We start from the raw sequence: 25,560 nt of genomic DNA on the forward strand, positions 1-25,560 counted from the left end.
ACGGCACAACATATTAGTTCTAATGCAGCTCCGCTTTATTATAGCACTGATGTTAACCCACTGTTGATGTCAACCATAATACTTGGTTTTCATCCAACAGCTTGAAGTATGTGGAGCATTGCAGGGATGAAACTTATTTGGTTGCTCTACATTCTCCATATAGACCACTTAACCCAAGAAATGGGATTCATTTATAGAAGGGCTTTTTAGCCTTCGGAAGGCAATCTTTATATTAAGAGAGGAATACAAATGCAGAAGTCAACAAAGTCACAACAAAATAATATACTGATGAAGCCAGAGATGTTAACACGTTGAATAATAGAACTAATTCAAAAGAAGGGATTCATTCCTCCCATTGACCAACCAGGTTGTACCTTCTACCTGTCTTTACCTATCCCCATTTCACCACCTTGCCCCCACCATCCCCTTTATCTGCAGTTCCCCCCACACCCACTCCCGGTCCTGAAGTAGAGTTACATCCGAAATGTCAACTTCTCCACCTCCTGATGCTGCCTGGCTTGCTGTGTTCTTCCAGCCTCCTGCCTGTTTATTAAAGAGAGGAAAAAGGACATTATGAAAGGTCTAGTTCTTTGGGCAGTGGTGCAGCACAGCATGTACGCATATCGATAAGAGGGATTGAAAGGAAATATTACTCTTCCTCATGGGTAAGTCACTCTGTACACTCCTACATACCTGCTAGGTCTGATGCCTGAATGGCAGTGGCTTAAACTTATACCTCTCAGGATGCCATTCAGGCAACAATGTTTGATCACCAACAAAGGGGCCAGGAGATAAATAAAAATAAAAACTATAAGCAACGCTCATTATATATATTTGTATTTTTATTGTATTTTTGACATGATGTAAGAACAGCCTTACATTTTTTTTCCTTATTCTGTTGCCTTGCCAAGTTAAATGCCAGCTGGAGCAGAGAATTTTGATCAATGACCTATTTTCAGATCATGGCTCTTCGATGAAAGGCACAAATTAGTTATTCAGAAATAATCACAAGTACATAGACGAAAGCAACCCTAAGTCATTCACCTCTATTCCCAGATACATTGTTCCAATCAGTGGTCTTCCACATCCAAATTGCTGAGAAAAGGAATCCAGTGGTTTAAAATTTTAACAATCTAATTTACGGATCTCATAATTTCAATAGCAAATCATATTTCTTAATGAGTAGGTAGACAAAAATTAAATTCATTTTTGATTTTATATTTTGCTAATATAAGAAAATGTGAGAGGTTCAATTAACAAATGGGGAGTTGTTTTTTGCAGTCAGGTTGCTCTCCAATATGAAAGGAAGTGCACTTGCTAGTCCCATCAATTCTTTTTCACATTAACAGTGGGCATGCTGAGGTTCAATTTATCTCCCAAAGTATTAACAGGATCAGTGTTGGCCACAAAACACCTTCAAAGATTTTGAGCCCAAGGTGATGAATGGCAAATATGGAACTGCACTAAAATGTAAATTAGTAACGAGTTTCCAGCTAAATCAAATTATGCCTTTAACATAAAATACCTCAAACTGTTTTGCAAGTGTACTGTAAAACAATTTTTTACATCCAGTCATGTAAAAAGATATTAGGATAGTTGACCAATTTGTTTTTACTGTAGATCTTTAAGGAACAAAGAGAGACAGCAAGGCTTTAGGTGGGAATTCCAGAGCTTTAGATTTTGGCAGCTGAAGGCACGGCCACCAATAATAGACAAAATAAGATCAGGGTTCTCAAGATTCCAGAATTAGAGTACAGATATTTCAGAGCACGGAGGGGCTGGAGGAAATTAGAGATTGAGAAAGGCAAGGGCAGGGGACTGATAAAGTGAAAATAAGGTAAGAATTTAAAATGCAACGTGTTGCTTAAATTGGAATCTAATATCGGCCAACTAACACAGGAGGAAAAACATCTTTAACTGGAAATGTTTACTCTGTTTCCACAGATGCTTCCAAGCCTGTTTAATAATTCCAGCATTTACTGTTTTAATTTCAGATTTGCAGCTTCTGGTGAATTTTGCTTTTATGTTTGTGGGAACTACCTTCAGTCTCAGCTGTAAAATTCCTTACTGATGTGATTTTAGACGGTTCTGAATCAGTGTTGTTTGTCACTGTTAACAGTAGAAAACAACTCATAATTCTGCATAAATCTACATTAAAATCGTCAGTCTTATTTAAATCCACAGGATTTGCTGTTATAAGATGTGCAAATATAGTATTGGTGTGTTGTGATTTTCTTCCTTCACTCAGGCACAATGTTGATTAGTGTGTCAGGAGGCTTATCCTGCAGAAAACATTGTTGTACCTGACTTGAGGCTGTTAACTCTCAAGTGTATTCATCAAAGTCATGGATTTGGCATGTTAATTAAGCAAGTTAATGTTATTTTGCTTATTTTAGGAACTTATCTCCTTTATCCACATAATCAGGGTCTTCAGCAGTTAACCAGTTAAAGTCACTCCTGGCACCATCCTCATATTAGGGAAGCTATTTTTTCAATAAATTTGATTCATAGGAGAAGCTTTTGAGAGGCTTAATCTCTCCAGCTCAGCACACTTTACAGGCAGATTAGTTTAGCATTGGTGTCAGTCAAATTGCTTCAGGCCCCAACCCTTGTGAGCTGCAATAGGAGCCCAATTGGTGATTGCAATGTGTTGGCTTTCAGCCAATGAAAGTGCATTTTGAGTGGACCTCAGGCAAAATCACTGAATGTGCAGTCACTTGTTGATGACCATTTTGCAGTGATTTCCAGCATGATGCTAGTTTTGCAATTGCTACTATTTACATTTGGAAGCTTTCCAGTAGGGTTGCTTAACAAGAGATGAAAATCTGTTTAGAATTAATCTTAGAATATATTTGCCTACTTAGCACAACAAGAATTTGGGCAGTACTCCAGGTAAGTGCGCACATATTTCCCTTTTTATATGCATTACTGATTAATGAAACCAATTAATTTTATACTTTGGCACCTTAAGGAAAATTACTTGCTCAATTTATATTTTTGTCAACTTAAAGTCAGGGTCCTGACCCTGACATCAGGATCCAGTAAGTGTCCTCACGTTACACTGTGAAGGGCCAGTCAACCAACAGTGGTTTTGGCTGGATTGGCCAGTGCAGTTAAGGGAGGGGGCTGAGCACTTCCAAAATACTTAAAAATAAAAAAAAAGGCCATAGCTACTAGACAACTGTTGTAGAAGAGGACATCTGCGGTAATCCTGCAGTGTAGGTCCCATGGTCTGCTGCTAGGTAGCCTCATTCAGGCATCTGTTATGTTCCTAATGCTGCATTGGGCTGAAGGCTGACAGGAAATTGGCATCTGATCATTTGATTCTTAATTAACCTAACAAATGCCTCACTGATCCAGGCTTCCTGTCAGTGGCTTCAGTGCATGATGGTGGTCAGTAAACCGGCATGGAATTACAAACCCAGCCACATCAGTTTCACCAGCCTCTGAAAATTGCCCAAGATTCAAAGTTTTTTCTCTCTGCAGCAATGATATCAATGAAATTCATTTTTAAATTATACAAATTTAGTTACAATGCAATAACCTGTTAATTGTTAATATATTTCCTCGTTTCAAAATAAAACATTGTTCAAATTAGACAGCAAATGCATGCAAAAATACCAACAAGCATTCGAGAACACATTAAGAAGAAGAAACATGTATAGAACATTGGAATCTGTCCCATTACAATGCTTGATAATTAAAAATAACGTGTGCTGAAATGTTACGGCAGACCTCAGAAGATGGTTACATTCATTTCCACATCATTCACTCTTCTTTTGGATTGAAGTATTTTTATCTGACTTTATGAATGCCAGGGGTGTCTTTGAAATGAAATGCTGTTGAAGCCCTTGTAAAATCCAAGTTGCAGCTATTCAACAGTGTTGCTTCAAAAGTCTCAATCTTTGACTCATGCTAGTTCATAGTACTTCCCTGTTTTTGGATCAAAGTAACAATTCAAACAAGGATCATACAACAGATCCAGTACTTCATCTTGATCTTCAGCATTATTTGCAGTATGATCTGTCAAATATAAGACAAAACAAATATAAGGATTATGAGGCACATGTGAAAACAATACATTTTCTCTCAAAATGTTTGTCTGCATTTTGTGGTTCTTTTTTTCATTTTTGGCCAAGACACCAAGATTTTTGAATAAAATAGTCATAGCAGATTTGCTCACGAGTATAAAAAGGAACAAGATTGTTCAAATTTGCATCAAGCACCTCTGATGCTATCAATTAATCAAAACTAAATGCATTTTGTAGGTACTTTTTCTTTTCCAATATTTTAAGATTCAACCTTCAGTATTTTCTTCTCTGCGTGACAGGCTCAGAAATCTTGCTGACATTCCAATTTGAAATCATCTTTCAACTGAGGTGTTATGCTAAGACCCTATCTGCTCTCTCGACTGAATTTCACAGAACCCAAACCATCATTTCAAATAATAGGGGAGATCATTGCTGATCATTTATAACATTCACCCTTCAATTAGCATCATTACAACTGATTAGCTGGTCATGATCATACTGCTGTTTCTGAGAGGTGCTATGTCCAAATGGTCATAGAGTCACAGCATGGAAACAGACCCTTCAGTCCAACTTGTCCAAGCAGACCAGGTATCCTAAATTAATCTAGTCCCATTTGCCTGCATTTGGCCCATATCCCTCTAAACCCTTCCTATTCATATACCCAATCAGAAGCCTTTTAAATGTTGTAATTGTATTAGCCTCCACCACGTACTCTGGTAGCTCATTCCATACGTGCACCACTCTCTGCCTGAAAAAGTTGGCCCTCAAGTTCCTTCTTAAATCTTTCCATTCTCACCTTCAACCTATGCCCTCTAGTTTTGAACTCTGCTATCCTGGGAAAACAACCTCGGTATACATGCTATCAAGGCCCTCATGATTTTATAAATCTCCATAAGCTCACCCCGCAGCCTTTGACGCTCCAGGGAAAATAGCCCCAGCCTATTCAACCTCTCCTTGTAGCTCAAAACCTTCAACCCTGGCATCAATCTTGTACATCTTTTCTGAACCTTTCCAAGTTTCATAACATTCTTCCTATAGCAGGATGAGAACTGAATACAGTATTCCAAAAGTGGCCTAACCAATGTCCTGTACAGCTGCAACGTAACCTCTCAACTCATATACTCAATGCACTGACCAATAAAGGAAAGCATACCAAACACCTTCTTCACTATCCTATCTACCTGCAACTCCAATTTCAAGGAACAATGATCCTGTACTCCAAGATCTCATTGTTCAGCAATACTCCCCAGGACCAAATCATTAAACGTATAAGTCCTTCCCTGATTTATCTTTCCAAATGCAGCACCTCATATTTATCCAAATTAAACTCCATCTGCCACTCCTTGACCCATCTGATCAAGGTCCCGTTATATTTTGAGATAATCTTCTGGGCTGTCCACTACACCCCCAAATTTGTAAATACTCTTCTCTGTTCCAGCCTCACTTGTATTCAATTTGCTTGAGTAAACTTTGTGTTGTCAGAATTCAGCTACGTGTCCTGAACTTTGCGAAAAGTTCTCTCTCTTTTTCATTAAAGGTGTAATGCAATGGGAATAATTATGCAAGATAAATGAATCATTGTGACCTTTTATTGGCCTCAGAAATAAAAGATTCAGTGGTGCCAATGGCCAAAAAGAGATACAGTGAAGAAACAAAGATTGTGTCAAAACAAGGAATGACTTGTTATATGAAACACATCAGAAAGAAAAAGAAAGAAACAATATGAAGACCAATCCAACTAAAAAAGGCAAAGAAACAAAGAATCAAAGGTCAGAATACAAGTTGTTCTAACTTCATCAGCAGAATCAAAAATTATGGTTTAAGCATTGAAGGGGGAAGGACTGTGATATAATTAAAGACATAAGTATATATGTTATAAGGAGGACGTTCTACATGATCAGGCAGGCGTATAAGTAGATAAACCTCCAGGGCCAGATGAAAATGTTTCCGAGGTTGCTGAGTGAGGAAAGACAAGGAGTAGCAGATATATTGCCAATAATTTACAATAACTCTTTGCTCACAGAAGAGGTGCCAAAGAACTGGAGGACAGTTAATGTGGTGTTATTCAAGAAAAAAGCAAGAGATAAACCAGGAAACCACAGGTCAATCAATCCAAACTCAGTGTTGGTGAAACTGCTGGAAGCAACTCAGACTACTGGGGTTCTGGTGTTACAACAGTGACTACATTTCGAAAAAAGGCACTTTGGGCTGTCTGGTGGTCACGAGGGGTGCTATATAAATGTTAGTTTTTGTCATACTTGAGTTTGCAGTTTGTGTAGACACAGAGACTCTGTTGTTATCAAATTGAAGGATTGATTTAATAACTAGCAGTGGTTCACACTCCCCACCTCTTCCTCCGCTACATTGATGACTGCATTGGCGCCACCTCGTGCTCCCGCGAGGAGGTTGAGCAATTCATCAACTTCACCAACACATTCCACCCTGACCTTAAATTTACCTGGACCATCTCTGACACCTCCCTCCCCTTCCTGGACCTCTCCATCTCCATCAGTGACGACCGACTTGACACTGACATTTTCTACAAACCCACCGACTCCCACAGCTACCTGGATTACACCTCTTCCCACCCTACCTCTTGCAAAAACGCCATCCCGTATTCCCAATTCCTCCGCCTCCGCCGTATCTGCTCCCAGGAGGAGCGGTTCCACCATAGAACACACCAGATGGCCTCCTTCTTTAGAGACCGCAATTTCCCTTCCCAAGTGGTTAAAGATGCCCTCCAACGCATCTCATCCACATCCCGCACCTCCGCCCTCAGACCCAACCCCTCCAACCGCAACAAGGACAGAACGCCCCTGGTGCTCACCTTCCACCCTACCAACCTTCGCATAAATCAAATCATCCGCCGACATTTCCGCCACCTCCAAACAGACCCCACCACCAGGGATATATTTCCCTCCCCACCCCTCTCCGCCTTCCGCAAAGACCGTTCCCTCCGTGACTACCTGGTCAGGTCCACGCCCCCCTACGACCCACCCTCCCATCCTGGCACTTTCCCCTGCCACCGCAGGAACTGTAAAACCTGTGCCCACACCTCCTCCCTCACCTCCATCCAAGGCCCTAAAGGAGCCTTCCACATCCATCAAAGTTTTTCCTGCATATCCACTAATATCATCTATTGTATCCGTTGCTCCCGATGCGGTCTCCTCTACATTGGGGAGACTGGGCGCCTCCTAGCAGAGCGCTTTAGGGAACATCTCAGAGACACCCGCATCAATCAACCAAATCGCCCAGTGGCTCAACATTTCAACTCCCCCTCCCACTCTGCCGAGGATATGGAGGTGCTGGGCCTCCTCCACCGCCGCTCCCTCACCACCAGACGCCTGGAGGAAGAACGCCTCATCTTCCGCCTCGGAACACTTCAACCCCAGGGCATCAATGTGGATTTTAACAGTTTCCTCATTTCCCCTTCCCCCACCTCATCCTAGTTTCTAACCTCCAGCAACTCGACTTGTCCGGACTTGTCCGACCTGCCCAGCTCCTTTTCCACCTATCCACTCCACCCTCTCTTCCCTGACCTATCACCTTCATCTCCTTCCCCACTGACCTATTGTACTCTATGCTACTCTCTCCCCACCCCCACCCTCCTCTAGCTTATCTCTCCATGCTTCAGGTTCTCTGCCTTTATTCCTGATGAAGGGCTTTTGCCCGAAACGTCGATTTTGCCTGTCCTCGGATGCTGCCTGAATTGCTGTGCTCTTCCAGCACCACTGATCCAGAGTTCACAGAATTGTACCTTGTGTTCGTAAAGCACTCCTTACAGTAGAAAAGGAATTTAAAATAAAGATTATGCGAAGAGAAATGATTGAAACTATGTCACAAGGCAGTGACAAAAATGGAGGGACTGAAATGACATAGTCATTGAGATAAAATCAGCTAATTAGGAATGTGGTCCGAACCCTGGGGTACTTCATAGTCCTGAAACACATTTCTGTGTCTTTATCAAAATTACTAATCTCAAAACTGAGATTACCAGATAGTGGTTAACCAAAGACATTGAAGGATGTAGGACCAATTAAGTTAAGTAAGATTAGGACACACTACAATGATTTTATTAAACTACAGATCAGTTTCAGTGAACAAATGGCTTTTCTCTGCTCCTGTGTTCATACAATGTTCCATGACATTGATCCACTAACAATGAAACAAGAGCAGTATATATTCAAGTTAACATGACGTGAGATTCAGAGTGGAATTTGGTGCAGATAGTGTTCCATAGCTTTGCGGCTTTCTTCTTTTTCAGTGGTAGACATTGCAAGACAGAAAAGTGCTATTAAAGTAATCTTAATAAAGTGCTACAATATATCCTGTGGACATACTGCAACTACATTTCATTGGTGAATTTTACTTTGAAAGGCAGGACCAACTGACATATTCATACTGGGATAAAGTCAAGTATCTTGTTTGTTTTAGTACCTGTATGGATCTAGTGAATGGTCCTGACACTACAGGGATGCAATCTGCTTTCCTTTTTCAAGATGAGAGCTACTGCCACTCAAGCTAAAATTTCCACAGATGACATTGTTTGTACACTATCTACCAGGCACAGACTGCACCAATTTACACAGGTAAACTGCAATGTCAAGATGGTCCATTTAGGCACAGAGCTGTTTGAGGTAGTCCTCCCAAAGTCAGCTGAAACATCCTCAATGGAAACTCAATTATATAGTCAAATTTTCATGCTTACTATTTTTCCTGTTTGTGCGTTTTGCTACAAAACAAAAAAAAATCCACTCAGCATTTACAGAAGCAAACTAGTCGGCAGTATTGAGAAATATTTTGCGTATAGAATTATACAGTTATATAGCACACAAACAGGCCCTTCAGTTCAACTCATCCACACTGAACAGACATTCAATCTGGCATTGGTTTATTGCCAGCATTTGGCCCATACCCCTCTAAACCCTTCTTATTCATATACCCATTGAGATGCCTTTTAAATGTGTGATTGTACTACTTCCTCTAGCTGTTCATTCCATGCACGCACCACCTTCTGCAAGAAACAGTTACCACTCAGGTCTTTTAAATCTTTCCCCTCTCACTTAAAACCTATGCCCTCTAGTTTTGGAGTCCTACTTCTACTCTAGAGAAAAGACCCTGGTTATTCACCCTATCCATGCCCCTCGTGACTTCACAAACCTCTAAGGTTACCCCTCAGCTTCCACTGCTTCAGGAAAAAAACTCCACAGCCTATTCGGTCTCCCCCATAACTCAAACCCATCAGTCCTGGCAATATCCTTGTAAATGGAGGCATGGTGGCTTGGTGGTTTGCACTGCTAGCTCACAGTGCTAGGGACCTGGGTTTGATTCCAGCTTTGGGTGAGTACCTATTCTCCCAGTGTCTGCATGAGTTTCCTCTGGGTGCTTCAGTTTCCTCCCACAGTCCAAGATGTAGGGGTTAGCTGGATTGGCAATGCTACAGTGTCCAAGGGAAATGGAGGGTTATAGGGATAGGGTACAGGTGTGGTTCTGAGTAGGATGCTCTTCAGAGGGGTGGAATAGGCGAATGACCTGCTTCCACAGTGTAGGGATTCTAAGTCTTTTCTGCCCCCTCTCAAGATGAACCACATCTTTCACATAGAACAGCAACCAGAACTGTATGCAGTAATCTAAGTGTGGCCTCGCCAATGTCATATACAGCTGTAACATGACATCCCAACCCATATACTCAATGAAGGTAAGAATACCAAAAGCTTTCTTCACCACCCTGTCTACCTGCAACTCTACTTTCAAGGAACTATTCACCTGCGTCCCTAAGTCTCTTTGTTTGGCAACACTCCCATTTACTGTATACAGTCTACAGTCTACCATTTACTGTATACAGAAGCAAACTAGTCAGCAGTACTGAAAACATTTTGTATATAGAGTTATATAGCCCTTGTTTGCCTTAGCAAAATGTAACACCTCACACTTATCTAAATTAAACTCCATCTGTCTCTCCTTGGCCCATTGGCCCATTTGATTAAGGTCCTGTTGTCCTCTGAGATAATCTTTATTGTCCTATCATAGAGATTAAATCATATATTCAAATTCTCTCATCCTCATATTTTGTTGCTGGACATAAATATGATTCCAGTATTAAATGATTCAATGAAAGTTACACTGGATAAATAACAAACATTTGTTCTCAATTAAAGAAGTATTTGCATTTGATGTGCAGTGGCTGTCAGAATTTCAAATATAACAAGACACTATTCTTGAATCTCTTTTTAACAAATGCCTTGAACTTAAAAGAAATTCACACATTTTATGATGAAACACCTCAGAATATTTGAATATCTAATGTTATAGTTATAATTTAAAAATTCCAAACAGAGCTTTGAATAAAGACACCTGTTTGTAATGCACTAAGAGGAGCCATCTATAATAATTCATTTTAGATATCTTGCCTCATAATATAGTCTGTTCCATTAATGAACATAGGGTAATAAAAGCACAGGATGAGATAATTTGGTCTATTGACTTGGTGCCTGTCCCCTATAAAACAATAATTTAGTTCTACTCCTCCACTGCTCTGCAAGTTATTTTCCTTCATGTACCCACCAAATTCCTTTTGAAATCATTCACATTCTCCACTTCCACCACCCTTGTAGGCGCAAAATCCAGCTAGATAGAGTGAGTTGTGGCCTAACCAGAAAGGTTCAACACAACTTGCTTGCTTTTGCATTCAATGCCTCCTTTTATGAAGCTCTAGATCCTCCAAGTTTTACAAATAACTATTTCAATACATGTTCCAGCCTTCAAAGATCTACTTGCTTGAAATCCCAGCTCCCAATTTCCTTGCCCTCTTTAGATCTGCCAAATGAAATCTATATTTTATATTACTAAAACATGATGTTGAAACTTTTCCTCTTTAATATTGTATATTGATCCATCTGTTCTGCTAAACTGTCAGGCTCAAATGCATGAAATTCTCATACTTCCGATATCCTGATGAACTGCAGGTTGTCTGGGTGAAAGGGCAGTTTTCAGATCTTTCAGTTGTTCACTGGGCAGAATGATGGGGGGACTGTAAATATTACCCCAGTCTCTGTAAACATAAGAAAATAACTATTTAGTAAAATACAGAAAAAAAATACTAATTCAAAAAATACTACGTTAGAAAAATTTAATTGATATCATTACAAAAACATTACTGAAATTGGTATTAAACAGAAATGTTCACCTGGGTACTGAAACCTAACAGTAGTAATTATGTTACTATTATAATTAGCATTATATCTATGGTATAACTATGTTACTGATGAATGCCATGATCTTTATACACATTAAGAATGACAAATCACACTGCAAATAGAAATTAGTCTCTTTGCTAATGTGTCATGAATTCTGATGATTGGTATGTCCATTGTCAGATCACTAAATTCACTGGATTAACTTAGTTGTTAGCTAGGTTAGCTGGGAGATGCATGTTGTGATGAAGGTCCACAAAATCTCACTTTAAAAAATACTAAAACAATGGATGACCATTACATTATAATAGCTTACATCATAATAACATGCGATAAAAAGCAAATCACAATGTAATTATAATTAATCAGCAAATAAAACAAGGAGCATCATCTCAAACACAAAAGTAGTTTTTCTGCTAAATGACTTCACAATAATTTGATAAGCAGTTTAAGTACCTCGAGATGGGTAACTATAAATTTAATACCTCTGGCAGACCTGAGGATGATGTAGGAGACTCAGTTTGCTTAATTTTGGTAGCTTAGCTCAGAGGAACATATTTGCTTGTCATACTGATTAGTAGTAGCATGAAACCAAAGAAGAAAACATCACATTTTGAATACCTAGTCTTATTAGAGAAAAAGAAACAGAATAAGAGCATCCAATTTTTTAATCTAAAATTTAATTGTTATTCATATAAAGTTGAAGAGCAGTACTTTTAAATTAAAAATGAATTAATTTTAGATTTTTGTTACACATAGCATACATATTCAGTCATATATATTAAATAGCGCAGCACATTCACTCACAAGATATGCATCATTTGTCAAAGGCAGTAAAACCACTCACTACTTTTTACTTTTACTGCCCAAAGTGGGTCACAACATTCAAACTGAGCCACATCGCATTAAAACACATCATAGACTTCACATCCAACTACTTTATATTTCAAAGTTGACTTCAGGGTATGCTGTTTTGGTTTTGGTTCCTGATGTGATTGTTCTGAACGAATGACCATGGTAATCAATGCATAAGAGATTGCCACTCAACATTGTTACAAAGACACTTAATATTTTATTATTTTTAGAAGACTTAAGGTTTAAAGGATTATGGAGAAATTGATTTATTTCAGATTTTGTGGAAGTACCTAGAGTGGTTTCTTTAAAAGAGATTGTTGAAATATGTACTCTGGAGATTTTGCTTGACATAGTTTCCGAGAAGATATGTAACTAGTGGTAATTCCTAGCTTTGTTGTAGACCACACTGGGCTTGGTTTGAACAGTGACTGGACGGAGCGCCCCTCCAATCGCCACCAGGACAGAACCCCACTAGTCCTCACTTACCACCCCACCAACCTCCATATACATCATATCATCCGTCGTCATTTCCGCCATCTCCAAACGGACCCCACCACCAGGGATATATTTCCCTCCCCTCCCCTATCAGCGTTCCGAAAAGACCACTCCCTCCGTGACTCCCTTGTCAGGTCCACACCTCCCACCAACCCAACCTCCACTCCCGGCACCTTCCCCTGCAACCGCAAGAAATGCAAAACTTGCACCCACACCTACCCACCTTACTTCCCTTCAAGGCTCCAAGGGATCCTTCCATATCTGCCACAAATTCACCTGCACCTCCACACACATCATTTACTGCATCCGCTGCACCCGATGTGGCCTCCTCTATATTGGGGAGACAGGCCGCCTACTTGCGGAACATTTCTGGGACATCTGCACCAACCAACACAACCACCCCGTGGCTCAACACTTCAACTCCCCCTCCCACTCCACCAAGGACATGCAGGTCCTTGGACTCCTCCATCGCCAGACCATAGCAACACCACGGCTGGAGGAGGAGGAGCGCCTCATATTCCGCCTAGGAACCCTCCAACCACAAGGGATGAACTCAGATTTCTCCAGTTTCCTCATTTCCCCTCCCCCCACCTTGTCTCAGTCCCAACCCTCAAACTCAGCACCACCTTCCTAACCTGCAATCCTCTTCCTGACGTCTCCGCCCCCACCCTCACCTTAACTTCCTTCCACCTATCGCATTTCCAACACCCCTCCCCCAAGTCCCTCCTCCCTACCTTTTATCTTAGCCTGCTGGACACACTTTCCTCATTCCTGAAGAAGGGCTCATGCCCGAAAGGTCGATTCTCCTGCTCCTTGGATGCTGCCTGACCTGCTGTGCTTTTCCAGCAACACATTTTCAGCTCTATTCTTTTCAGCATTAAAAGAATAGTCCATTTTCCAGTATAGTGTATAGTGAGCTTTGCTGTGCGAACTTTGTATGAGAAATAACATTTGGCCGAAAATGGACTAGAATTTTTACATTAGGTGTGTCCACCTACCCACATTGTACAAGCATAAAGAAGAAGAAGAACCAAAAAGAAATTGCACCAAGTAACTTCAGAAAGATAGGAATGATCAAAATAAAGGTCATTTGAGCTAGAAAATAACACAGTGCAAGTGAAATCAATCAGAAAACCAGATAGAAATTGACAGCTTGCTAAAATTCCGACAGCTTGCTATGATTCAGAATATCAATCAACAGCAGCCTTGATCTCTAATCTTTTATCTGTGAAATCAATTTAATGGCATAAACAAGAAAAAGGAGGCACAATTGGAAGAAAAAGATAAATGAATCAAAAATACACAAACTTTGACACTGTAAATGACAAAAATACAATTAATTATAACTGAGTAAGTAGCATACACTGCCATCTCTCAGCAATTCTTCAACATTTCCTTGGCTGTAAAAGGATGAGCAAGGTGTGATTTTGAAATCTCCATATAAGTTACTTTGCAAAGCAGTTGAACAAAAGACTTATATTATATAATTCAAGATATTGTAATTTTATTTGTTGCTTTGAACAAAAATTTATTGTAATCAATGATTTTGAGAACATACTGTTTGAAACTGACAGCTCAGATAGTTTTGCACTTGCAAAATTTCACAACCTCAGAATGACTGCAAGGAAATACTTTTATAATGTAAGAATCTCTTTTTTAAAAAATTGGTGTAGATTAAGGGATAAATATTGGCCAGAACATGAAGGAAAACTCCCTTGTTCGTTTCCAAAACAGTCCCATGGAACTTTTAAAAGAGCTCAGAGAACATCTCAAGTTAACATCTCATCTGAAAGACGTCACTTTTGACAGTGCTGTGCTCCCTCTGTAGTGCATCAGAGCATGAGCCAAGACTTTTGTGTTCACATTTTTGCATGAGACTTCAAATCACAGCTTTCTCAAATTGAGGTAAAGGTGAATTCAATTTAACAATGGCTGACACAAGAAGCATATATCAAATTCTTGATGAAATAATTTTATTTCAACCTATACATTGTATCTGTACACTGATACTTTTTGTTGCATTCTGGGAAAAGCATGAGGAATAAAAACTGCATCAATATAATTTGTGGTGGAATTTGGCTGGAGGTCAGATTTTAGTATATAATGAGTTGATGGCACATTCAGCATACGACAGACCTTTTTCACAAATTATGATTAATAAATCACAAAACGTACTGGTGATGTTTAACACATTTCAAAACGTGAAAAAATGTGCTTTATTTTATTCCATTAATATACCTATACCAGAATTGCTGTCAGGTGATTGGATGGATTTTCCAAATGCAAGACTTAAAATTGTGAGTGAATGAATTGAAATTAGTAAAAGCAAATGCATTAGGGAAGAAATGGCTATAAATTACCAGCCTGAGACCAAAATTGTGATAACCTTTTGCCATTTTCTATATGTCTCAAGCCAATATGGCTATTTTCTTAATTTTGCAGCATCACAAACACAGACCTTTACATTCATAGTTTATGGGTTACTGCTAAGGCTGATGTAATGTGTGCATTGACTGATACTGTGCAGCTGGGACTTAAACAAGTACTACATTGTGTGTCTGTTAAATATTATACTGTTTTCAAAAACAAGTAATTAATAATATATTCACAAACAGGTATGCTGCTAACAAACCAAAATTAAGAATCATGCACCCAATTATTGCTTCACTTTAGAAAATAATCTTTGTCAAATGAGGTAAATTCAGACTATTTTTCCAGCAAACCCTTGAGTAAATACTAATGTAACAAAAAAGACAAATTTCTACCTGCAAATTCCCATGAAAGATTAATGTTCACCACATTAAATATACATTTCCAAAAATGTTTTGTTTTCAGTCCAAAGATAGTAATAACACCAATTCTTAAATTGGGTCTGATTTTATCTTTAGCTGTCTGTAACCATTCATACAGGTTGCAGAGATAGCCAATCTACCTGTGCTACAATCTATTCAAGTGAAGTTCATTAAAATGATTAGGGTACCAATTCCACATGATGCCCATTCTGTGAGCTACAATCCTTGTTCAACCAAAAGAGATCAGATATGTCGAGTTGATACACAATTAACTTAAAAGAGCAGTAGGAAGAATCTCATAGACACAAAGAAAATTATTTAAATAATTACACTGCACTTTTTCTGTTTGGTAAGATTGGCACAGTAGCTTCCAAAGCAATGACCACCACTTTGAGAAATGCATTGTGTGCAAATGATGAGATGATGGTACATTCAGCATACTTACCCACCCTATATTGACCAAGTGTATGACTTTATAAATAAAACACTGCAGCTATGAGTCAGTTGATAGCATTCTCACATCTGAGTCAAAAGGTACATGTCCCACACCAATAATTTGGCATACAAATCTTGGCTTTCATTCCATATGGTGCTGAGGAAAGACAGCACTGTTGATAGTTAAACTAAGGCCCCTTCTGCACTCTCAGGTGGACAATAAAAGATCCCATGGCACTATATCAGGGACTAGCAGTATTATCATTTTGCCTCCAGCAGAGTATTTTACCTGATGCGGCAATGCTTATGTTATTAAAATCCAAAAGAACTGTGGATACTGTAAATCAGAAACAAAAACAGAGGTTGCTGGAAAAGCCTAGCAGGTTTGGCAGTATCTGTGAAGAGAAATCAAAGTTAATATTCCTGCTCTGATGACCCTTCCTCAGAACTGAAACATTACCAATGCTTATGTTATTTTCTGGATTGTCTGTGGATATTGTGATATTGAATAATATAATAGCATTAATTACAGCGGACAATTATACATTAAAATCAGATTACAACAGAGCAGCATTGAGCAGTATGTCATATTATGCTTTAAGTGAACACAGGGTAAGATGGAGTATGAGACCTCAGGTCACATGTTATGATACAGTGATGATATGAGCATGTCTATTAAAGATACAATTACATACTGACCTTGAGCCATAACACAATAAACAGGAGAGTTATCCCAAGTATAAGTTGTTGGTTATACAAATCCCAAAAGATAGAATAAGTCTTATTTTAGAACAGAATCCAAAATTCAAACATTACTTGTTCCAAACATAAGATTCTCACGAGAAATTAACAAAATCAATCAAACATCAAAATAAGATTATGCTAATCAGTCAGCGGTATTCTACAGTTGGAGATAGACCTTTGAAAGCTAATTGCTTAAATAATGGGACCCTAGTTGAAGATAACTCACCAGAAATCACCTAATCAGTAAGAAGTCAACTTACATTTGGAATATATTGCCATGTTTGAGTTAATGAAATTTGGAGAGTGTTGACAATATAACACCTTTGTATACTTAAGCGCATACTTTCTTGGTAGAATTGTATAAGCAGCTGGAAAGCAGCTGTCTTTGGTTCTTCACACACTGGCAAACTTTGAGCCCTGCTTAATATTTCTTATTATTTTCATGTGTCACAAACAGATATTTTAAAGAAAGAATTTAACTCCACTGAACCAATCAACTCAGTCACAGACATCTTTAAATTTGAAGCACTGAGACCATTTGAATTGAGCTTGAAATCTACCAGGTCACCAAATGACAAACGGTACACTTATTTTCTTTACCCGCTTATTTTTATGCACGCTAATTTGACCAAACAATCGTTCCCTTCACTGGAATCTATATTTCTGTGTGCACAGACTTTGAAAATGTATGTGAGAGACAGAGAGTCAATGTTTACTTTTGCATTTACGGAGATTGCTTTGAGTAAAATAAAGTTAAATTCTTAATTCTTTGTCAAACTGAAGAAAATCAGTCTTATTGTGCTTTTGTGATCATTGCATTTGTTTTGACACAAAGATAGCAAGCCAGACAAAAATAGCCTCAGTATCAGTGGATTTGCAACACAGTGAACTTAAAACATTCAATGACCTTCAAAGTTGCTCAATTGTTTATAACCTGAAATGACTGCACAGGAGCCGGTATCCCTTCACCAAGTCATCCTTTATTTACATGAGCACTGTATGTGGACAGCCAGCTCAGTCAGTCCCTGAAATGAGAAGATTCTGAATCCTTTTTTTTTCACGTGTGAGTCTCCTGTTTATATATTTTTCTCTTCTTTTTAGCCACCTAACTGCAGTACTGCTTATATTTTCCCCAGCACCCATGTTGTGTGTGTGCAGGTGTGAGACACAGTGAAATACAACAGATGTACAAATCTTTATTCAATTTCCACCACCAGGAAGAAAGGAAACATCCAAGTGGCCAGTGACAAGCAATGCCCTTCTCATCACAAGGCAATGCTGCGTGATCAGGGGAGGGGTTAAATCAGAATAGAGTTGGAGGGGGAAATGAAACATCCCACTCCCTCTGGTGCCCACCTCTCTCTGAACAGCTCACCCCTCTATATATTAGTCAGCCATGGCTTCCTCATTGGCCCAGTTGAACAACCCTGATCAAGTATCTTATAATCAATGAAACCCACCTGGTTCCAATCACTACTTAACCAGACTTTACAAATAACAGATCTTGGACACTAAGTTTATAACTTAAACAAAAATGAATGATTTATTATTAAGAATCAAGCTTTAACAAAACACAGATAAATTACAAGGCTATCTAATTAATATCTAAGCCCAATCTTCTTTGATCATAAACTCTCACTCACACATACCCACAGACAGACAGGCACAGTTAAAGTGAAAAAAGAGAATAAAAGAATTGTAATTTGCTAGTTGAATAACTGTTTCCACAATGAAGTAACGAAATCCATTGATGATGGGTTTTGTTACAGGCTCATGAGACTATATATCTTGCTTGAATTCTGAAGCCACCACTCAATACAACCAGCTTCTACAGACCTCTGGAGATTTTACTTATTTCTTATAGATTTGGATTCCTTTTCTCAGAACTTTCGACAAGTTGATAATTGGAGAATGACAAGAGAGAATAGAAACCAAAACAAAACTGCTGCCTTCCAAAAACCCAGAGTCAGTTTATTTTTTGTTTTTTTTTGCAATATTCTCTGTGGCTAGTTGGCCAGCACTGCTCCTCCCTTAGAGTCATAGAGTCTTACAGCATGGAGACAGGCCCTTTGTCCCAAACTGGTCCATGCCAACCAAAATGCTAACACCATTTCCCTCACTTGGCCCATATCCAACTCAACCTTTCCTATCCACGCATTTCTCCAAATGCCTTTTAAATGTTGTTAATGTACCCATCTTAACCAGTTCTGCTGGCAGCTCATTGCATATGCGTATCACCCTCTGTGTGAAAAAAGTTGCCCCTCAGTTTCCCTATTAATCTTTCCCCTCTAATCTCAAACTGATGCCCTCTAGTTCTTGATTCCCAATCCTAATTAATCCCAATTCACCCTATCAATGCCTCTCATGAGCTTATACACTTATGTAAAATCTCTCCTCAGTCTCTATGCTCTAAAGAAAAAAGTCCTAGCTTGTCCAACCTCTCCCTATAACTCAGACCCTTGAGTCCTGGCAACATCCAGATAAATTTCTTCTGCACTCTCCAGTTTAATAACATCCTTCCTACAGCAGGGTGACCAAAACTGAATACACACTCCAACTCCGGCCTCACCAACATCCTGTATAACTGCAACAATACTTCCCAACTTCTATACTCAATGCCCTGACTGATGAAGGCCAGTGTGTCAAAAGCCTTCTTCACTGGCCTGTCTACCCATGACTCCACTTTCAAAGAACTGTGCAACTGAACTTCAAGATCCCTCTGTTTCATTACACTCCTTAAGGCCCTACCATTCACCATGAAACTCCTACCTTTATTTAACATTCCAAAATGCAAGACCTCACACTTATCTATATTAGACTCAATTTGCCGTTTCTCAGCCCAGGTTTCCAGCTGATCAGGGTTCTGCTGCAATTTCTGATAACCTTCCTCGCTATCCACAATACTGCTTGTTTTAGTGTCATCTGAAAGTTACTAATCATATCTTGTACATTCTCATCCAAATCATTGATATTGATAACAAACAGCAATGGGCGCAGCACCAACCTCTGAGGCACTCCACTAGTCATGAGTGTCCAGTCCAACAAGCATCCTTCCACCATTACTTTCTGGTTTCTACCATCAAGCCAATTGTGTATCTAATTTGCCAGCTTCCCCTGGATTCCATTTGATCTAACCTTTTATAGCAATGTCCAGCAGTGGATTAATTCAACATGCAACCAGCTGCCAGTCCCTGTGCACAGCAACGTTTCTGTGCCAAATTGTCTGCAGTGTCCTGAGAGCAGTAATTAACATGCATTATCTTTTCAGACCAGTTCCCAATAGAAAAATATTTTTCATTTGTTCTCTCAATTTGTTTAAAACAAGCTCCTGTTCAAAGTTCAATGCTTTGTTCTCAACCACAACTGGGTTCTAAATCAAAAATATGAAAAATAAAAGATAAATAGTGAGGGCGTCTGCAACACATAAACAGTTAAATAGTCCTTGAATTGGCAATGTACTATGAAAGCAAAAGCAAACTGTTACAGTCAAATGAGAGAGAGAGAGAGACTCCTTTATCATTTGGATCCCTCCTCACCTGGTTGTAAAGTGTCTGTAGGAGCCTGCTGTACACAAATTGGTTGCCATTTTTCCTACATTACAATAATAATTATACAACAAAAATACTTAATTGGCTATAAAGCATCCTGGGATGTCTGGTCATAGTATTAAATTCAAGTCTTAGTTTTTATAACTTGAGTTTATAGTTATAAGCTGGTACAACTTGTTATTATCAATGTTATGGAAACGATTCAATTTTTTTTGGCAGCATAGAGCTGCAACTTGTGGTAGTTAAACCCATCATATAATAGAAAAGGCACTTCACTGACTGCAAAGAGCTTTGAGACATCCTGGAGTCATGAAAGGTACTATAAAAGTGCAAGTCTTCCTGGCTGTATACACAAAAGATAAACTTGGCAAAACTGCCCATAAAACAGCTCAACCCTTCAGGCTATATGTGGAATCTAAGACAGTGATCAAATGAACTTTTTATACTGGGTCTCGAGCTTTGCATGTCCTGACCTTGAACCACCAGTTAAACAGTGTGGATCAACAGGGAACTATTTCTTCACTTAACTGCCTTTCCCTGCAATAAGTGCTTAGAAATTCAGTGGAAGGGAAAAAGTAAGCAGGCATTCTATTATGCTGTTGAACATCCTTACCTTCAAGTCCCACTCCAGAGATCTAAGTTCCTAATGGGCTGAATTTTGATTGGGGTGATGGAGGGTGGAGGATCATAATATGCCAAATGAAGGTTTGGTGGATGGGGTTGAAATACCCATCACCTTCCCTTCCTGACATTGTGGAATTTTATCAGTGGCAGGGTGGTGAAGGATGTACCTCATAGACAACATCCCAGATGCAACCATCACTATCCTTGGATGAGCTCTGTTGCATCAGCTGAACAATCCAGCACAAGTGGCAATGCAGTGGTAAACAGTCAGGATGAAATTGTTGTGGCAATGTTGAACATGAAATCTCATGGCATTGGGTCAAACATGGGCAAGGAAACCTATTAAGTGAATGGTCATCATTGTGAGTAGAGAGATTTCTTTTTTATGTAATTTATGTAGTTCTGAAATTCAGTGGGCTGAATTTAATTTTTTTTGGTTAGATGTGAGTTTCATTGAGGGTTTTGTTTTGGAGGACTTTATATCGGAGGATTTCTTGCTACAATTCCTAGTGAGATCTCTTGCCACTTCTTGTCAAAGTCACCTCGCTAATGATCAACCTGCTCTTGTCTGATTCTAGTCCCATCTTACCTCAGCCCATTCCCAAAAGAACTCACCACTCTCTGGATATCTGTCAGAACAATGCAATTCTTGAGCAATGGCATTTTGAAGTTGCCCTGTTTGGGGTAGACATTAAGTCTGAGGAAGAGGAAAACATCAGACAATTCTCTTAAATAGTAGAATCAAGCGGCCTGGTTGTTTGACTGCATTAAATGGTATGGCAAGGCATGGATGATGCAGGGAGGCGGTAAGTGAGTGAGTGAGTGCTCAGAGGGAAAGCAGTGCTGAGATGCATCCTGGTCCAATCTGTGAGCTGGGTGATTGTCCAGATGCTCAAAGTGCCCTTATAGCAGCCTTTCAATGCTAGTTACCAGTACAATGCAAATATGTGCTTCCTAAACATTGTGCAATGGATTTTAGAAGCGCTATGAAGATATTGAGGGGTTGGCAATTACTGGATACCAATCTCTGTGAGGGGTGCATGTGACTGATGTTTGTGGATCAAATCCTGTGATGTTGTGTATGATGAGGAACATGAAGGCTCTTTGCAGTCAGTTGCAAGCTGATGTTGCCAAAAACCCACTCTGACATCTATGTCAAGAATTCTTTGCACTTAGATTGCTTGTGGTGAGTGGTAGAATGGCATTTTACTGAGGCAAGATATGCAGTTTGATTGTTGACAAGCAAGAAAGCTCTTGTGGACATCTCCCATAAACCTGTCACAGTTCTCACCACAGCTCATCTAGTTCAAATCCTTCTAAGATTCCACTACTTGTTTATAAACAGGATTGCAACTTTGTCACATACAATGCAGAAAGAAAATCATTTCCTCTAACTTTTGGAACAAAATGCTACCCTGTGGGGAGAGATTTTCAGCAATGTTTATTTGTTTTCCAAATATAATTTAAACCAAATTTAATTTTGCAAGTAGACAAACACATCATTACTTTCCAAGAAACTCATTTAAATAAGCATGTATTATACAGCATTTGCAATTACAACCTCTATTCATTGACTTATACTGCTTACAATGTTTACCACAAATGCTTACAAGGCAGCAGAGTACTCACTGCACTCCAGCCTTCATCTAGAAGTGATCTTTTACTTACATAAATTCAACAGAAACAAATCCTCCCATCTAATGTATCTATTGCATGTTCCTTTCATCACATTCACTATGGGATGGATGCTGACAAGTAGCAATAACTGATGTCATTTTAATTTCTCTCTGTCAGGTAATTAAATCCTGGTGCAAGTACTGGAAGGCATGGCAGAGTGCTGCATTAGTGGCTCAATGAAGCAGTCAACTAACCATATGAGGTAACAATCCTCAACTTTACACTCAAATCCCTGCATGACATCATTCCTTACCATTTACACAGCCTCCCCAGCACTATAAGCTTCACAGCCACTATGCTCCTAACTGTGACTAACTGTGTGGAGTTTGCACGTTCTCCCCGTGTCTGCGTGGGTTTCCTCCCGGTGCTCCGGTTTCCTCCCACAGTCCAAAGATGTGCAGGTCAGGTGAATTGGCCATGCTAAATTGCCCGTAGTGTCAGGTAAGGGGTAAACTCAGGGGTATGGGTGCGTTGCGCTGCGCGGGGCGGTGTGGACTTGTTGGGCCGAAGGGCCTGTTTCCACACTGTAAGTAATCTAATCTAATCTAATCTCCACAAAGTCTGTCATTCTTATACAGTTCCAACTTTAAATACTTCACTATAAGTTGCTTTGTTTTCAGCTGCCAAAGCCCTAAGCTCTGGAATTCCATCTTTGCTTCTCTCTCTTCCTTTAAAAACATTCTTAAAACATATCTTTTTGCTAAGCATTTGGCTATCTATTCTAATTCCTCTTTTAGTGGCTTGCAATGAAAAATGTGTTTTTTTACGTTCTTATTAAATGAGGCCATGTCTCTCACTTGGAATGCCAGTCTGTGTTATCTGCTGGAAAATCATATATTTCTACTAATTTCCAACAGAATCCTGTGATATCAAGCTAAGTTAATTCATTTGTTTGCATTGTAGCTGCATTGTACACTACTATCTTTTTTCTGGTACCTCTATTATAGCTTACTGCTATCTGAAAAGAAGCACAACTTCATGGTAGAATTCAATAAGCTGAAAGTTAATTTTCTCATGCACAACATAGCTAAAACAAGCAAACAAAATCCTTATTACTTGTATAAACAATTAGGAGTAACTTTAGAATGCAAGACTCCAGATGGTGAGTAAATCCTAGGAGCCTAATTTTGCAAAATTACTCCCAATGAATCTTACAAGATTGCAGTAATAATAAAAAATGTTTAAAAATCCACCATATTACTGTTTATTTTAAGAACATATGGTGAATTCTTATTTAATTAAGAGTGAATCTCCAATTTTGATGTACAATTATCCATGCTTTGTTCATTAAATTTCTGAAATTCTGAAAAAATTCTGAAACTGGAGCTCTGGAATCTGGCGTTACACAGGGGAAAAGAAAAGATTGATTATAGTTTTTTGGGTCCCTTTGGTTTCTGTCATTGTACTGGTGACACTACAACCTAATTTTAAAAAAGCCTTTTAAAACAATATTGTTTATCCAAAAAATCAGAAATTGACAGCACATTTTGGAACATTCTGGTTAAGTATAGATTGGCATCTTCTACTCTTTTAGTCATTTCAGAACCTTGAGCAATGATATATATCCTTTGTGTTATGTAATATGCAATTTCTATGAAAGAAAAATAGGAATGCTAATGCATTCTGTGATGTCAACTGAAAGCAGGTTGAGTAATTGGAAATTTCCTTTTTTTAAAAAAAAATTCGGCAGAACCCCTGGAGCACTGAAATATTGTTTTAGATGTTGAATGCTCATTTCAAAAGGACACTGCTGGAGAAGCCCTTTCAGCAACATTTCGCCTAGATTCTTAAAGTAACCATTTAAAATAATATTGCCACTTACCTACTCTTTATATAATAATGCTCCTATGCTGCTGATATTGCTCATTCCATGTTGCTTCACCACCTAGGCACAAAGGCAATTCAAATCTGTATAATTATCATATTAAAGCTGTTCTTCATCTGCTAGCCCACCTTGGGTGTGTCAGCCACATTTTATACTGCACTGCTTATGTAAGTATTTCTTTATGCATCTCTTTACTTTCAAGTTTTTAAAGAGATCAGCAGAGGAAGGATACTAAATCAGCACGTTGGCACCTTACTTACAATGTCATTTACCAGTATGCGCATGCAGGAAGACATCATTGTACAAATTAGGAAAGGACTGTTCACATTCAAGCTTGCTCCACTCGAGAATAAGATCATGGCAGGGATGATTGTGGCCTCATTTCCATTGACACCTGATAACTCTCAACTCCCTTGATACTCAAAAATCTATCTATCTCTATTTTTAAAAATATTCAATGACTGCCTCCACTGCTCTCTCTGATGAAGAAAGTTCAAATGACCTTCTGAAAGAAAAACAAAATGTGCTCACGTTTATCTTAAATGGAAGACACTCTTATTTTTAAACTGTCTCCCTTATCTGTGGGTCTCTCCCACAAAGGAATACATCCTTTCAACACGATCCTATCAAATACTGTCAGGATTTTATGTCTCAATAAGATCACCTCTTTTTATAACCTCAAATGGATATATATCCAGTCTGTCCAACCTTTCCTCATAAGATAGTCCCTTACATCACAGTTGTCAATTGAATGAACCTTTCCTGAACTATTTTGAATGAATGTATCTCCTTTCTCAAATAAAGAGATCAAAAATGTACAGAGAACTCCAGAAGTAGTCTCATCAATGCCCTGTAAAACATCTTTATTTTTGTACTCTATTCCGTTTGCAATAAATATTCAATCTAACTTCCTCATCACTTGCCATACCTACACACCAACTTTGTGATTTATAAGTTTGGCACACAGATCCCTTTCTACCTCAGAATACTATACGCTCTCTCTATTTGAATAATATGCTATTCCTCTACCCTTCCTGCCACATCAAATTCCATCCATTAAGTTTCTGTCCACTCACTTGAACTATTTATATCCTTTGTATCCCTCACAATTTATTATTTCACCTATCTTTGTGTCATTCGCAACATTTGCAACCATACATTTGGTTCCTTAGAATTTTAGAATCCCCTACAGTGTGGAAACAGGCCCTTCAGCCCAACAAGTCCACACCGACCTGCCGAAGAGTCTCCTAGCCAGACCCATTACTCTATATTTATCCATGATTAATGCGCCTAACCTACACATCTCTGAACACTATGGGCAATTTAGCATGGCTAATTCAC

General features: G+C 39.0%; 1 protein-coding gene and 1 long non-coding RNA gene across 10 annotated transcripts in view; one reads left to right on the plus strand and one right to left on the minus strand.

Annotated features, from left to right (window-relative positions):
* Positions 1-824: 824 nt before the first annotated feature.
* Positions 825-25,560, minus strand: part of cfap20dc (CFAP20 domain containing) — a 400,185-nt gene continuing 375,449 nt past the window's right edge. For all 9 annotated transcript variants that reach the window (XM_087994376.1, XM_087994375.1, XM_087994372.1 and 6 more), the window contains 2 exons: positions 10,973-11,082; positions 825-4,023 (listed from right to left, as the gene is read on the minus strand). In XM_087994376.1, coding sequence (XP_087850502.1) covers positions 3,911-4,023; positions 10,973-11,082 — 223 coding nt within the window. In that variant the 3' untranslated portion in view covers positions 825-3,910. The remainder of the gene's footprint in view (positions 4,024-10,972; positions 11,083-25,560) is intronic.
* The window catches only part of LOC122559044 (uncharacterized), a 140,282-nt gene continuing 131,744 nt past the window's right edge, over positions 17,023-25,560 (plus strand). The window contains exons 1-2 of the long non-coding RNA XR_015759407.1: positions 17,023-17,126; positions 22,512-22,596. This is a non-coding gene — a long non-coding RNA (uncharacterized LOC122559044). The remainder of the gene's footprint in view (positions 17,127-22,511; positions 22,597-25,560) is intronic.

This window comes from Chiloscyllium plagiosum, unplaced genomic scaffold (genome assembly GCF_037043375.1).
Source record: "Chiloscyllium plagiosum isolate Xiang-an unplaced genomic scaffold, Cpla_swu_hap1 HiC_scaffold_14, whole genome shotgun sequence".
Lineage (NCBI taxonomy): Eukaryota > Metazoa > Chordata > Chondrichthyes > Orectolobiformes > Hemiscylliidae > Chiloscyllium > Chiloscyllium plagiosum.